This window comes from Lissotriton helveticus, assembly GCF_964261635.1.
Source record: "Lissotriton helveticus chromosome 1_1 unlocalized genomic scaffold, aLisHel1.1 SUPER_1_unloc_9, whole genome shotgun sequence".
Classification (NCBI taxonomy): Eukaryota; Metazoa; Chordata; class Amphibia; order Caudata; family Salamandridae; genus Lissotriton; species Lissotriton helveticus.
The window spans coordinates 943,110-959,745 of record NW_027611736.1 but is presented as its reverse complement, the minus strand read 5'-3'; the positions used below and the strand labels follow the sequence as shown (position 1 = coordinate 959,745).

At 45.1% G+C, this 16,636-nt stretch overlaps 1 protein-coding gene across 1 annotated transcript in view; it reads right to left on the bottom strand.

The window, feature by feature from the left end:
• Positions 1-1,634: 1,634 nt before the first annotated feature.
• The window catches only part of LOC144806605 (uncharacterized), an 85,848-nt gene continuing 70,846 nt past the window's right edge, over positions 1,635-16,636 (bottom strand). Inside the window, 4 exon segments of the mRNA XM_078672934.1 lie at positions 1,635-3,825; positions 3,886-4,036; positions 7,629-8,299; positions 8,485-10,095. Coding sequence (XP_078529060.1) covers positions 1,635-3,825; positions 3,886-4,036; positions 7,629-8,299; positions 8,485-10,095 — 4,624 coding nt within the window.

Genomic DNA, 16,636 nt, shown 5'->3' with positions numbered 1-16,636 from the left:
AATCCACTATCTCCTGTCTGGAGGGCGGTGACACCCTCCTGTGACAGGAAACCCTTTGTCCAGGACCCCTTTGGCTGAGTTTCGGTCAACTGCAGGGGTCCAGACATTTGTCTGTGGCAGAGGCATCCATTTTGTGGATCTAAGGTCTTGGGAGAAAATAACCGCGTTTCAGTAAAGCAACATGTCTTACCCCTCTAGAGGGGTGGAATGCCATCCCCGTCACCAGAACTGGCGAGGGGATGGTATTCCAAATCGTATGACACCTTACACGACATGTTTTGATAAAGCCAAACCAAAGTTGCTATTTAACCGCGAGGATTATAAGGCACTTAAGAGTATATGGTATGGCATTATTGTGAAACAGCTTAGGGAGTTGTTCCCGACAGCTGCAGACAGGCTCAGCTCATGCTAGAGCTCCATCTCACATGAAACCACGCACTCTGCCTCCAGGATTGATGAGGCCTTCCATAGGAGTGGCTCACAGGTATACATGTGTCCAGATATAGGTTTAGATATAGGTATACTATATCTAAGCAAGGGGTGTTTACACCACCTTACCCCAGCTGAGTGATCAGCCAGTTGTGTCAATTTAAGAACCAGCCAGGGGTGGCAAAAGATATGCTGCAGCCCCTGGTAGGCCTTGGTGGCCCCTATGCCCTGGGCACCTATAGTGCATTATACAGGGGCTGACAAGGAGTCCATTTCCAATTGTGGTATGTACCTAGGGTACATGGAATCCATTTTACAGAGAGAGCAGATGGCCTGGGGCCCTGATTAGCAGGGAACCAGGTCAACTAAGTCAAAAAACCAGCTAAACACAGGCAAAAAATCCGGGGTAACCATATTCAGGTAGCCACCTTCCTACAATTGGGTAAAAAAGACTGAATTAAGTTCCCAAAACAGCCATGAATCCCAGAACTCAGTATTACTGGTAGCACTTCTCTCTTCATTAACACAGGAGAGGAAGAACCATCTCAAGCAAAGAACCGCTTCTCACTCTGAGACAAGGCACACTGGTGAGAATAGTCCCTTCTGATACCACCTGCACTAGACTCCCAGCTGAAAGCAGTCATTCTATCGAGATTTGAACCCTCTATTACCAAATAAACTAGGCTTCTTGCGGACAACACAAATTATCTTTAAAGTTTAGGGAATAAATCACATTTAAGATCGCCTTATATACACTCAGCAGTCAAATACCATGAATTCAAATACATTTGTTGTTTTATTACGTCTAAAAACATAAATTTTTTATTAACATGTAACATCTAGTCATCATTGTGTACATTTCATAGCATCATGATTGTTCTTGCTGTGTCATAATTTAGTTCATGTTAATGTTAAAGTAAATCCTGGTACACACCTCTGTAGTGTTGTTTTTAGAAGGCTCTTGGATGTCCATACATGGGTGTTGTTTGGGTATGTATCATTAATACAGATCTATAAAGTATTGGGTTTCAAATGTATTATGCCACTAATGGAAGTATAAACCCCTTGTTCCTGAATATCAATTCTCCAGTTTAGTACTTGTTGCTGTTAACCTAAAAGTAAAGTGAGTTTGACCCTGGAGCAAACCCCTGGAGTGTGTTATATATAAGGATGGGTGTGCTGAAGAGCATTCTTGTTGATGTTTCTCACTGGCTGGGTGGTGTGGTTTTTTCCCCCGTGTGTGTTCGCAGGTGGCTCTGGAGGGTTGCCAACCCACTGAAGCTCTTCATACATTCAATGCACTGGAATGGTTTTTCCCCAGTATGTGTTCGCTGATGTGATTGGAGATGTGATAACTGACTGAATGTCTTCATACATTCACTGCACTGGAATGGTTTTTCCCCTGTGTGTGTTCGATTATGTTTTTGTAGGCCTGATGACCTACTAAAGCTCTTTCCACATTCATTGCACTGGAATGGCTTTTCCCGTTTGTGTGTTTGCTGATGACTCCTGAGAGTTGAGGAATGATTAAAACTACTTCCACATTCATTGCAATGGTATGGTTTTTCCCCAGTATGTATTCGCTGATGTGATTGGAGATTTGATAACAGACTGAAGCTCTTTACACATTCACTGCACTGGAATGGTTTTTCCCCTGTGTGTGTTCGCTGATGACTCCTGAGATTTGAGGAATCACTAAAACGACTTCCACATTCATTGCAATGGAATGGTTTTTCCCCTGTGTGTGTTCGATTATGTTTTTGTAGGTCTGATGACCTACTAAAGCTCTTTCCACATTCATTGCACTGGAATGGCTTTTCCTGTTTGTGTGTTTGCTGATGACTCCTGAGAGTTGAGGAATGACTAAAACTACTTCCACATTCACTGCACTGGAATGGTTTTTCCCCTGTGTGTGTTCGCTGATGACTCCTGAGATTTGAGGAAGAACTAAAACGACTTCTACATTCACTGCACTGGAATGGTTTTTCCCCGGTGTGTGTTCGCTGATGACTCCTGAGATTTGAGGAAGAACTAAAACGACTTCTACATTCACTGCACTAGAATGGTTTTTCCCCTGTGTGTGTTCGCTGATGTGATTGGAGAGTTGATAACTGACTAAAGCTCTTCATACATTCATTGCACTGGAATGGTTTTTCCCCAGTATGTGTTCGCTGATGTGATTGGAGATGTGATAACTGACTGAAGCTCCTTACACATTCACTGCACTGGAATGGTTTTATCTCAGTGTGTGTTCGATTATGTTTTTGTAGGTCTGATGACCTACTAAAGCTCTTTACACATTCATTGCACTGGAATGGCTTTTCCCCAGTGTGTGTTCGCTGATGACTCCTGAGATTTGAGGAATCACTAAAACGACTTCCACATTCATTGCATTGGAACGGTTTTTCCCCTGTGTGTGTTCGCTGATGACTCCTGAGATTTGAGGAATCACTAAAACGACTTCCACATTCATAGCACTGGAATGGTTTTTTCCCTGTGTGTGTTCGCTGATGTGATTGGAGATGTGATAACAGACTGAAGCTCTTTACACATTCACTGCACTGGAATGGTTTTATCTCAGTGTGTGTTCGATTATGTTTTTGTAGCTCTGATGACCCACTAAAGCTCTTTGCACATTCACTGCACTGGAATGGCATTTCCTCTGTGTGTGTTCGCTGATGACTCATGAGATTTGAGGAATCACTAAAACTACTTCCACATTCATTGCACTGGAATGGTTTTTCCCCTGTGTGTGTTCGCTGATGTGATTGGAGAGTTGATAACTGACTAAAGCTCTTCATACATTCAATGCACTGGAATGGTTTTTCCCCAGTATGTGTTCGCTGATGTGATTGGAGATGTGATAACTGACTGAAGCTCTTTACACATTCACTGCACTGGAATGGTTTTATCTCAGTGTGTGTTCGATTATGTTTTTGTAGGTCTGATGACCTACTAAAGCTCTTTACACATTCATTGCACTGGAATGGATTTTCTCCAGTGTGTGTTCGCTGATGACTCCTGAGATTTGAGGAATCACTAAAACTACTTCCACATTCATAGCACTGGAATGGTTTTTCCCCTGTGTGTGTTCGCTGATGTGATTGGAGCTGTGATAACAGACTGAAGCTCTTTACACATTCACTGCACTGGAATGGTTTTATCTCAGTGTGTGTTCGATTATGTTTTTGTAGCTCTGATGACCTACTAAAGCTCTTTACACATTCATTGCACTGGAATGGATTTTCTCCAGTGTGTGTTCGCTGATGACTCCTGAGATTTGAGGAATCACTAAAACTACTTCCACATTCATAGCACTGGAATGGTTTTTCCCCTGTGTGTGTTCGCTGATGTGATTGGAGATGTGATAACAGACTGAAGCTCTTTACACATTCACTGCGCTGGAATGGTTTTATCTCAGTGTGTGTTCGATTATGTTTTTGTAGCTCTGATGACCCACTAAAGCTCTTTGCACATTCACTGCACTGGAATGGCATTTCCCCTGTGTGTGTTCGCTGATGACTCCTGAGATTTGAGGAATCACTAAAACTACTTCCACATTCACTGCACTTGAATGGTTTTTCCCCTGTGTGTGTTCGTTTATGTACTTGGAGGTCTAATAACTGACTGAATTTCTTCACACATTCAGTGCAATTGCACGTTGCTTCTCCTGTGTGTGTTTGCTGATGGTTCTTTAGTAGCGATGACAAACTAAAGCTCTTGCTGCATGGGTATGATTCTTCTTTCTTGGTTGGTGTCTCTGGGTCCGGTTTATATTTGTCTGCATCCCATGACTGCGTTTCCTGAGGAGCTAACATGGTTGATAAAGCACTTGTGTTATTCTAACATTCCCGGTGTGTGTGTGGTATTTTGGGATGGTTGATTTCAGATTTCACAATGAAATACAAGACTCACCAACTACATATAATATTATTTTGGCAAGAAAAGCTTCTTTGTAGGTTGGTATTTCTTTAGATTGCATAATAGTTTTGTGTGTTACGGGTAAAGATTAGTCGTCCTTCTGGTCGATGCAAATTGGGACAGTCTGTTGTAGATCAAATACCCTCTCTTTCTTTTACCCTTCAGTTGTCTGGCTCCACTACCTTGTGTTCATCTCGTGCTCATGTGGTTTGGCCAGGAAGAGTTTACAATACACCTAGCGTGCTGAACGGTGGTCTACCATCATTACAGGAAGCAGAGCAATGCTGTATCCACCTCATACCGAACACATGATCAAAGCTGGTGGTGGAGGCCTGTTTCTACAGGTGGTAGTTTGTCAGTGTTGTTGCCTTAATTTTCTAGAGGTCATTTCTTAGTCCTGTTGCGTGGAGGTGCACAGCTCAGACTCTTACATCCACTGATATGCTCTTGACTGCTTCTTCCAGGGTCTATCAGTTTATGTTCAGGGTCCTCAGTCTCTGACTGTGCAGATCTTTTCCTGAATATTGGAGCTCATTTTGTCTAACCACTTTTTCAGAATTGCACGATTACTGTCATTATTCACGATCCTTTGTGCATTCAAGGCAGGTTTCCTATTGGATGTAAAGAGATTTAAAATCACTAAATGGAAATGTAAGAGAATGCGAATACACAATATTTAACTAGTTGTAAAAGATATCTCTTCTTTACCATTTATGAAAGTTACCAAGAGATATTTCACCAAACACAGATATTTAACTAAATCTTGCATTGAACATGTCACTCTTACTTACTTCAGAAAAGGAGGTGATTTTCCAGTGTTCACAGAGTAACCTAGTATAGAAAGAGTACACATGGAGTGCCCACTCGCTCGAGGTACAGCTTTAGGAAGATGCAACATGGCCAAGATTTTATTTAAACAAGAAGGGATTGTGGAAAAAGAGATGGATCAGGATGTGCTACTGTCACTTCAGTTTCAGGAGGTGTATAACATCAGTAACCCTTTCAAGAACCATATCACAAACAAAACTCTTCAGGAAGTATATAATAAAGGTAACACTCCAGGAAGTATATAAGAAATGAAGCTCCATTCACACTCTTCTTGACAATACTTTCCTGTTCATATTGGAGCAGCTGAAGTTCCAACTCCTGTCTTTACTTTTCTGTTTGTTAAGTTATCTTTGCCACTTTCCTGGGGTTGGTTCAAGCATTTGTGGGAAGATTACAGCATTGATTATAGAGATTCCATCACAGCCAGTAACATACCTGCGATTTCTCTGCTGTCAATACGTCTGCTTTTTGTCTCTTTCTACCTTACCGTGGCATCTGACTTAATGTTTTCCGTTTGGTGCCAGCATGCTACTCTGTGGGTGGATGAAGCGTTGGCAGAGTGGGACAAGACCTCTGTTGCTTGAGGGGGAGTGCAGCATTTAGACCTTTGGGCCTTTCTTGAAATCAGTTTCACCTTACTCCCTGTTCATCGCCTTCCATACTCCCTTATGTCTGTGTACTCGCTCAGCAGGGTTCACTCACAGCTAAAGCAGAGGAGTGACTCAATGCACACAGCAGACATCAGGTAATAATCTGATAGACAAACGGCCATGCTTGGCAGTACCAGGATGTAGGAAGGTGGCTACCTGACTATGGTTACCCCAGATTTTTTGCCTGTGTTTAGCTGGTTTTTTGACTTAGTTGACCTGGTTCCCTGCTAATCAGGGCCCCAGGCCATCTGCTCTCTCTGTAAAATGGATTCCATGTACCCTAGGTACATACCACAATTGGAAATGGACTCCTTGTCAGCCCCTGTATAATGCACCGTAGGTGCCCAGGGCATAGGGGCCACCAAGGCCTACCAGGGGCTGCAGCATATATTTTGCCACCCCTGGCTGGTTCTTAAATTGACACAACTGGCTGATCACTCAGCTGGGGTAAGGTGGTGTAATCACCCCTTACTTAGATATAGTATACCTATATCTAAACCTATATCTGGACACATATAAACCTGTGAGCCACTCCTATGGAAGGCCTCATCAATCCTGGAGGCAGAGTGCGTGGTTTAATGTGAGATGAGCTCTAGCATGAGCTGAGCCTGTCTGCAGCTGTCGGGAACAACTCCCTAAGCTGTTTCAGGATAATGCCATACCATATACTCTTAAGTGCCTTATAATCCTCGTGGTTATATAGCATCTTTGGTTTGGCTTTATCAAAACATGTCGTGTAAGGTGTCATACGATTTGGAATACTATCCCCTCGCCAGTTCTGGCGACGGGGATAGCATTCCACCCCTCTAGAGGGGTAAGACATGTTACTTTACTTAAATGCGGTTAATTTCTAAAAGGACCTTAGATCCACAAAATGGATGCCTCTGCCACAGACAAGAGTCTGACCCCCTGCAGCTGACCGAAACTCAGCCAAATGGGGCCTGGACAAAGGGTTTCCTGTCGCAGGGGGGTGTTACCACCCTCCAGACAGGAGATAGTGGATTGTAGCAGGGAGGTCTGAAAGAAACCAGACACTGCTTGGGGCGCACAAGGCTGCCCCTTGCATAATCCGGCCAAACCGGTTCTGGGGCACTCCAGCCCTCGTGCCAGGGCGGCCTGGATCAAAGGAAGGGGGTGTATCCACCCACTTCCTGGGTCCCACCCATAGGGGGGGACCTAGCAGGTAATCACGCCCCCCAGATTCGAATAAGACTGGGAGCAGTGCCAATGCACTTCAGATTTCCTGACGAAACATAAGAAACAAAACTCTGGACCCTTGGACCTCCTACTCAATGTGGAAGCCCGAAGAATCTCCCTTGTGGTCAAGGAGTGACCACCCTGTGCAAACAGGCACCATCCAGCCATCGACGTCTGCTTTGTCGCAGTTGCCGCCGGAACTCGAGCGACAGAGATCGACGAGATTAAGCTTGCCTGCCTTCCTACAGCCCGATCCACAGTCCCTGCATAGCTGAGACCCGTGGAGGCGACCGGAAGCGTGGGGCACGCCATCTTGAATTGACCACGAGACGCTGACCGTGCAGCCCACGAGTGACCCTCGAAGCTGTACACCGGGGTTTGAGAAGCCCCAACCCTGAGCCACTCTTACACCGAAGTTCCTGAATATCAATTCTCCAGTTTAGTACTTGTTGCTGTTAACCTGAAAGTAAAGTGAGTTTGACCCTGGAGCAAACCCCTGGAGTGTGTTATATATAAGGATGGGTGTGCTGAAGAGCATTCTTGTTGATGTTTCTCACTGGCTGGGTGGTGTGGTTTTTTCCCCCGTGTGTGTTCGCAGGTGGCTCCGGAGGGTTGCCAACCCACTGAAGCTCTTCATACATTCAATGCACTGGAATGGTTTTTCCCCAGTATGTGTTCGCTGATGTGATTGGAGATGTGATAACTGACTGAATGTCTTCATACATTCACTGCACTGGAATGGTTTTTCCCCTGTGTGTGTTCGATTATGTTTTTGTAGGCCTGATGACCTACTAAAGCTCTTTCCACATTCATTGCACTGGAATGGCTTTTCCCGTTTGTGTGTTTGCTGATGACTCCTGAGAGTTGAGGAATGATTAAAACTACTTCCACATTCATTGCAATGGTATGGTTTTTCCCCAGTATGTATTCGCTGATGTGATTGGAGATTTGATAACAGACAGAAGCTCTTTACACATTCACTGCACTGGAATGGTTTTTCCCCTGTGTGTGTTCGCTGATGACTCCTGAGATTTGAGGAATCACTAAAACGACTTCCACATTCATTGCAATGGAATGGTTTTTCCCCTGTGTGTGTTCGATTATGTTTTTGTAGGTCTGATGACCTACTAAAGCTCTTTCCACATTCATTGCACTGGAATGGCTTTTCCTGTTTGTGTGTTTGCTGATGACTCCTGAGAGTTGAGGAATGACTAAAACTACTTCCACATTCACTGCACTGGAATGGTTTTTCCCCTGTGTGTGTTCGCTGATGACTCCGAGATTTGAGGAAGAACTAAAACGACTTCTACATTCACTGCACTGGAATGGTTTTTCCCCGGTGTGTGTTCGCTGATGACTCCTGAGATTTGAGGAAGAACTAAAACGACTTCTACATTCACTGCACTGGAATGGTTTTTCCCCTGTGTGTGTTCGCTGATGTGATTGGAGAGTTGATAACTGACTAAAGCTCTTCATACATTCATTGCACTGGAATGGTTTTTCCCCAGTATGTGTTCGCTGATGTGATTGGAGATGTGATAACTGACTGAAGCTCCTTACACATTCACTGCACTGGAATGGTTTTATCTCAGTGTGTGTTCGATTATGTTTTTGTAGGTCTGATGACCTACTAAAGCTCTTTACACATTCATTGCACTGGAATGGCTTTTCCCCAGTGTGTGTTCGCTGATGACTCCTGAGATTTGAGGAATCACTAAAACGACTTCCACATTCATTGCATTGGAACGGTTTTTCCCCTGTGTGTGTTCGCTGATGACTCCTGAGATTTGAGGAATCACTAAAACGACTTCCACATTCATAGCACTGGAATGGTTTTTTCCCTGTGTGTGTTCGCTGATGTGATTGGAGATGTGATAACAGACTGAAGCTCTTTACACATTCACTGCACTGGAATGGTTTTATCTCAGTGTGTGTTCGATTATGTTTTTGTAGCTCTGATGACCCACTAAAGCTCTTTGCACATTCACTGCACTGGAATGGCATTTCCTCTGTGTGTGTTCGCTGATGACTCATGAGATTTGAGGAATCACTAAAACTACTTCCACATTCATTGCACTGGAATGGTTTTTCCCCTGTGTGTGTTCGCTGATGTGATTGGAGAGTTGATAACTGACTAAAGCTCTTCATACATTCAATGCACTGGAATGGTTTTTCCCCAGTATGTGTTCGCTGATGTGATTGGAGATGTGATAACTGACTGAAGCTCTTTACACATTCACTGCACTGGAATGGTTTTATCTCAGTGTGTGTTCGATTATGTTTTTGTAGGTCTGATGACCTACTAAAGCTCTTTACACATTCATTGCACTGGAATGGATTTTCTCCAGTGTGTGTTCGCTGATGACTCCTGAGATTTGAGGAATCACTAAAACTACTTCCACATTCATAGCACTGGAATGGTTTTTCCCCTGTGTGTGTTCGCTGATGTGATTGGAGCTGTGATAACAGACTGAAGCTCTTTACACATTCACTGCACTGGAATGGTTTTATCTCAGTGTGTGTTCGATTATGTTTTTGTAGCTCTGATGACCTACTAAAGCTCTTTACACATTCATTGCACTGGAATGGATTTTCTCCAGTGTGTGTTCGCTGATGACTCCTGAGATTTGAGGAATCACTAAAACTACTTCCACATTCATAGCACTGGAATGGTTTTTCCCCTGTGTGTGTTCGCTGATGTGATTGGAGATGTGATAACAGACTGAAGCTCTTTACACATTCACTGCGCTGGAATGGTTTTATCTCAGTGTGTGTTCGATTATGTTTTTGTAGCTCTGATGACCCACTAAAGCTCTTTGCACATTCACTGCACTGGAATGGCATTTCCCCTGTGTGTGTTCGCTGATGACTCCTGAGATTTGAGGAATCACTAAAACTACTTCCACATTCACTGCACTTGAATGGTTTTTCCCCTGTGTGTGTTCGTTTATGTACTTGGAGGTCTAATAACTGACTGAATTTCTTCACACATTCAGTGCAATTGCACGTTGCTTCTCCTGTGTGTGTTTGCTGATGGTTCTTTAGTAGCGATGACAAACTAAAGCTCTTGCTGCATGGGTATGATTCTTCTTTCTTGGTTGGTGTCTCTGGGTCCGGTTTATATTTGTCTGCATCCCATGACTGCGTTTCCTGAGGAGCTAACATGGTTGATAAAGCACTTGTGTTATTCTAACATTCCCGGTGTGTGTGTGGTATTTTGGGATGGTTGATTTCAGATTTCACAATGAAATACAAGACTCACCAACTACATATAATATTATTTTGGCAAGAAAAGCTTCTTTGTAGGTTGGTATTTCTTTAGATTGCATAATAGTTTTGTGTGTTACGGGTAAAGATTAGTCGTCCTTCTGGTCGATGCAAATTGGGACAGTCTGTTGTAGATCAAATACCCTCTCTTTCTTTTACCCTTCAGTTGTCTGGCTCCACTACCTTGTGTTCATCTCGTGCTCATGTGGTTTGGCCAGGAAGAGTTTACAATACACCTAGCGTGCTGAACGGTGGTCTACCATCATTACAGGAAGCAGAGCAATGCTGTATCCACCTCATACCGAACACATGATCAAAGCTGGTGGTGGAGGCCTGTTTCTACAGGTGGTAGTTTGTCAGTGTTGTTGCCTTAATTTTCTAGAGGTCATTTCTTAGTCCTGTTGCGTGGAGGTGCACAGCTCAGACTCTTACATCCACTGATATGCTCTTGACTGCTTCTTCCAGGGTCTATCAGTTTATGTTCAGGGTCCTCAGTCTCTGACTGTGCAGATCTTTTCCTGAATATTGGAGCTCATTTTGTCTAACCACTTTTTCAGAATTGCACTATTACTGTCATTATTCACGATCCTTTGTGCATTCAAGGCAGGTTTCCTATTGGATGTAAAGAGATTTAAAATCACTAAATGGAAATGTAAGAGAATGCGAATACACAATATTTAACTAGTTGTAAAAGATATCTCTTCTTTACCATTTATGAAAGTTACCAAGAGATATTTCACCAAACACAGATATTTAACTAAATCTTTCATTGAACATGTCACTCTTACTTACTTCAGAAAAGGAGGTGATTTTCCAGTGTTCACAGAGTAACCTAGTATAGAAAGAGTACACATGGAGTGCCCACTCGCTCGAGGTACAGCTTTAGGTAGACGCACATGGCCAAGATTTTATTTAAACAAGAAGGGATTGTGGAAAAAGAGATGGATCAGGATGTGCTACTGTCACTTCAGTTTCAGGAGGTGTATAACATCAGTAACCCTTTCAAGAACCATATCACAAACAAAACTCTTCAGGAAGTATATAATAAAGGTAACGCTCCAGGAAGTATATAAGAAATGAAGCTCCATTCACACTCTTCTTGACAATACTTTCCTGTTCATATTGGAGCAGCTGAAGTTCCAACTCCTGTCTTTACTTTTCTGTTTGTTAAGTTATCTTTGCCACTTTCCTGGGGTTGGTTCAAGCATTTGTGGGAAGATTACAGCATTGATTATAGAGATTCCATCACAGCCAGTAATATACCTGCGATATCTCTGCTGTCAATACGTCTGCTTTTTGTCTCTTTCTACCTTACCGTGGCATCTGACTTAATGTTTTCCGTTTGGTGCCAGCATGCTACTCTGTGGGTGGATGAAGCGTTGGCAGAGTGGGACAAGACCTCTGTTGCTTGAGGGGGAGTGCAGCATTTAGACCTTTGGGCCTTTCTTGAAATCAGTTTCACCTTACTCCCTGTTCATCGCCTTCCATACTCCCTTATGTCTGTGTACTCGCTCAGCAGGGTTCACTCACAGCTAAAGCAGAGGAGTGACTCAATGCACACAGCAGACATCAGGTAATGATCTGATAGACAAACGGCCATGCTTGGCAGTACCAGGATGTAGGAAGGTGGCTACCTGACTATGGTTACCCCAGATTTTTTGCCTGTGTTTAGCTGGTTTTTTGACTTAGTTGACCTGGTTCCCTGCTAATCAGGGCCCCAGGCCATCTGCTCTCTCTGTAAAATGGATTCCATGTCCCCTAGGTACATACCACAATTGGAAATGGACTCCTTGTCAGCCCCTGTATAATGCACTGTAGGTGCCCAGGGCATAGGGGCCACCAAGGCCTACCAGGGGCTGCAGCATATATTTTGCCACCCCTGGCTGGTTCTTAAATTGACACAACTGGCTGATCACTCAGCTGGGGTAAGGTGGTGTAATCACCCCTTACTTAGATATAGTATACCTATATCTAAACCTATATCTGGACACATATAAACCTGTGAGCCACTCCTATGGAAGGCCTCATCAATCCTGGAGGCAGAGTGCGTGGTTTAATGTGAGATGGAGCTCTAGCATGAGCTGAGCCTGTCTGCAGCTGTCGGGAACAACTCCCTAAGCTGTTTCAGGATAATGCCATACCATATACTCTTAAGTGCCTTATAATCCTCGCGGTTATATAGCATCTTTGGTTTGGCTTTATCAAAACATGTTGTGTAAGGTGTCATACGATTTGGAATACTATCCCCTCGCCAGTTCTGGCGACGGGGATAGCATTCCACCCCTCTAGAGGGGTAAGACATGTTACTTTACTTAAATGCGGTTAATTTCTAAAAGGACCTTAGATCCACAAAATGGATGCCTCTGCCACAGACAAAAGTCTGACCCCCTGCAGCTGACCGAAACTCAGCCAAATGGGGCCTGGACAAAGGGTTTCCTGTCGCAGGGGGGTGTTACCACCCTCCAGACAGGAGATAGTGGATTGTAGCAGGGAGGTCTGAAAGAAACCAGACACTGCTTGGGGCGCACAAGGCTGCCCCTTGCATAATCCGGCCAAACCGGTTCTGGGGCACTCCAGCCCTCGTGCCAGGGCGGCCTGGATCAAAGGAAGGGGGTGTATCCACCCACTTCCTGGGTCCCACCCATAGGGGGGGACCTAGCAGGTAATCACGCCCCCCAGATTCGAATAAGACTGGGAGCAGTGCCAATGCACTTCAGATTTCCTGACGAAACATAAGAAACGAAACTCTGGACCCTTGGACCTCCTACTCAATGTGGAAGCCCGAAGAATCTCCCTTGTGGTCAAGGAGTGACCACCCTGTGCAAACAGGCACCATCCAGCCATCGACGTCTGCTTTGTCGCAGTTCCCGCCGGAACTCGAGCGACAGAGATCGACGAGATTAAGCTTGCCTGCCTTCATACAGCCCGATCCACAGTCCCTGCATAGCTGAGACCCGTGGAGGCGACCGGAAGCGTGGGGCACGCCATCTTGAATTGACCACGAGACGCTGACCGTGCAGCCCACGAGTGACCCTCGAAGCTGTACACCGGGGTTTGAGAAGCCCCAACCCTGAGCCACTCTTACACCGAAGTTCAGCCCTCCACACTCGACGAGTGCTGCGTGGGGCCCTTCTGCTCCATTTGGCTCAACGCGTTGGCCCGGTCACTTGCCAGCCGGCTAGTGGTCCCTGTGCCGACGAAACTACAAATACGACTTGTGAATCTGGTTGCTCCAGATCTGCACCAGCTCCCCTGAAAAGGAGCCCCCACTCTGACCCTCCTGGTTCGAGTGAGAAGCAATCTCCCGGTTCCGCGTGGATTGCTTTTGCCAAGTGTTGTTTGCTCCAATCTTGAAGCCGACAGCGCCGATGGCGAGAGCCTGCGTGGGACAGATTGTGACCCGCTCCTGGACGTCGCAGATGCCCCAGAGCCCACGTGACAGCGGAGAGAAGCTCCTCGACGACCACCTGATTGCGCCCGACATTGCCTGGTTCCAACCTGGTCACTGCTGAGTGACCCAGACTCTGTCCCCTCTGCTTTCAGGTACTTTTCGACTTGAGTCCACCCTTGGACTCCACCGGACACTTCTCTTTCACCCCGCCTGCAGCCCTTTCAGCTTCAAGCACCAAGAGCCTGCGTGACGAAACCCGACTCAACTTCGACCCTGTGCACCCGCTTCCTGTGGGTGAGGTAACTTTGCTCCGCCGGTGTTCCCACACAGGTACACATCTCTAGGGTCTGTGTCTTAAGTTTTGTTCCTCTAGGTTCAGCGGAAGTGTCCTTAAACTTTAACTTTACAACTTTTATGCACCATTGGTTAACAATGGTGCATGCGTGCGCTTTCCGCACTGCACCCGAATACCGTGGGCCACTCCCGACTACAGCATTGCTTGTCCCGACTGCTCCCAGCGATTCCCTAGGCCCTAGGCCTAACCACTGTTCGATTGGTATCTCTTATACCACTTGTTTAGTATATGGTTTGAGTGGCCACACGCCCTCATCCATAATTGTGCAACTTTGTATGTTTAAACTGTGCTTTTGATTTAACGCTTGTGCCCCTTTATTCATAAAGAATACTGGGGATTGTTTTTAGTAATAAATACATATATTTTTATAATATATACTTGTGTGGTGTCCTTTCATTTGATATTACAGGATTGTATGTGGTAAAACAGCTCGCTTAACACGACCTCTTAAGTTAAGCCTTTAGGCTGCTTAGTCCATGCTACCCCTAGGATAGCTTGTCTAATAAGGTTGACTTACAACCAGACACCATAAGGGATTGTTTGGTCTGATAACAGGTGGTTCCAGAATTGGAAACATCACCTATCAGGCCAACTTCTCACATTGGTGAGCAGCGGTGCGGATTTGAGCTTGCTGTTGTTTTACCATTGCAATCTTTTATCAAATTGAAAGATCACATCAAGTACCTCTAGGTACATATAAATCAAAAGCTTAGCATATTAAGTTCTACTGAACTTAGTAGTTGTAGGTTGAAGGGACTAGCATACCCTGACTACAACTCACTAGTAAGGTACAGTAGGGAAACACTTAGTGTAGGTAGGTGCATCACTTACACCACACTAGAGTCATGTCTGACACAGGAGTGGCCTCAGGGTCTACCCCTGTGACAGTTGACCTTACCAAGGCAACTTTCAGCTATGACAAATTAACCCGAAAGGACTTGATTGCCTTGTGCATTTCAAGAGGGTTAAAAAGGGGCAGAAGTCCCACCTGTCCTATCCTGATAGCCATTCTAGAACAGGATGACTTAGAGAAGGCGAATGAAGTTCCCTTAGAGTCAGGAGATGGAGTGAACCCCCCTGTAACTGACACCACTCCAGAGGAGGAAGAAGGAGAGGAGGGTGAGGAGGACTCAGATGTAGAGGACCCAGAAGATCAGAGGGGTAGCCAGGTCCTAGTTGCCAGGTTTAACCAGGCCAACTTAGACCTACTGGGGAATGGAGAGGGCCAGCACCTCCCCAGACCCTATAACATTCTCCCAGGCAACAGAAGAGTGAGATCTCCCTCAAGGGACTCTCATATTTCTAGTGCCTCAAGAGAATCTCAGAGAGGCATGACTGCTTCTCAAAAGCTAGAGCATAGGGCCAGAATGAAGACTGTCAAACTCCAAATAGAGAGGGAGGGGGTAGCCTTGGCTCAAGCTAGACTTGCCTTGGCAAGAGAGCAGAAATTAAGTGGCTTAGATGCCACTGGTGGCAGCAATATTCCTAAAGAGAAACCCAGGTCCTATGATAGTAGAAACCTGACAAAGATTGTGCCCCCCTACAAGGAAGGGGATGACATCCACAAGTGGATAACTGCTCTTGAGAGAGCCTGCATGGTACAGCAGGTTCCTGAGGAACAGTGGGCAGCAATCTTATGGTACTCCTTTTCAGAGAAAGGGAGAGATAAGCTCCTCACTGTCAGACATGAGGATGCAAACAATTACAAAGTCCTGAAGAGTGTCCTAATAGATGGGTTTGGCTTAACCACTGAACAGTACAGGTTGAAGTTCAGAGACACCCAGAAGACACAGACTCAGGACTGGACTGATTTTGTTAAATGTGCAACTAAGGCTCTGGAGGGTTGGCTACATGGCAGCAAAGTACATGACTTTACAGGATTGTATAATTTGATTATGAGGGAGCAGATCCTAAGTAATTGTCAGAACCAGCTCTTACACCAGCACCTGGTGGACTCTGATCTGACCTCTCCCCAAGAATTGGGAAAGAAGGCAGACAAGTGGGTCAGAACCAGGATTAGGCCTACGAATCAGGACAGTAACCAGAAGAAGGAGTCTACCAAGCCTCAAGATAAGGGTGGGGATAAAAATAAAGAAAAGACTTCCCCAGGGCCCCAAAACTCCAATAATGGGGGTGGGTCCCAAGACACTTCTTCAACTGAGAAAAAGCCTTATTGTTATGCCTGTAAACAGGTTGGGCATTACAAAACAGACGACTGTTGTCCCAAGAATAACAATAAAGAAAATATACCTCCAAAGCCAGCTCCAACACCTCCTGTTACTGTCAGCAGTAATCCCCCAGGAAGTGGGAGCACACCCAGGAATCTGGGTGGGTTTACTTTTGGAGCGCAGGTGGACCCTGGCCTATCCAGGTCCCCATCACCAAATGCTCTTGTTTATGAGACTGGCATGGGGTTGCCAACTTCTCTGATTGCCCAAATACTTTGAGCAAATATAGACAAGAACCCATCATCAATGGTTTGAAAGTTGAGGCCTTTAGAGACACAGGGGCTAGCATCACCCTGGTGGCTGACTGTATAGTCCCCTCTAAGCAACTTTTACCAGGTGCCACATACCAGGTAACAAACATTGATGGAAT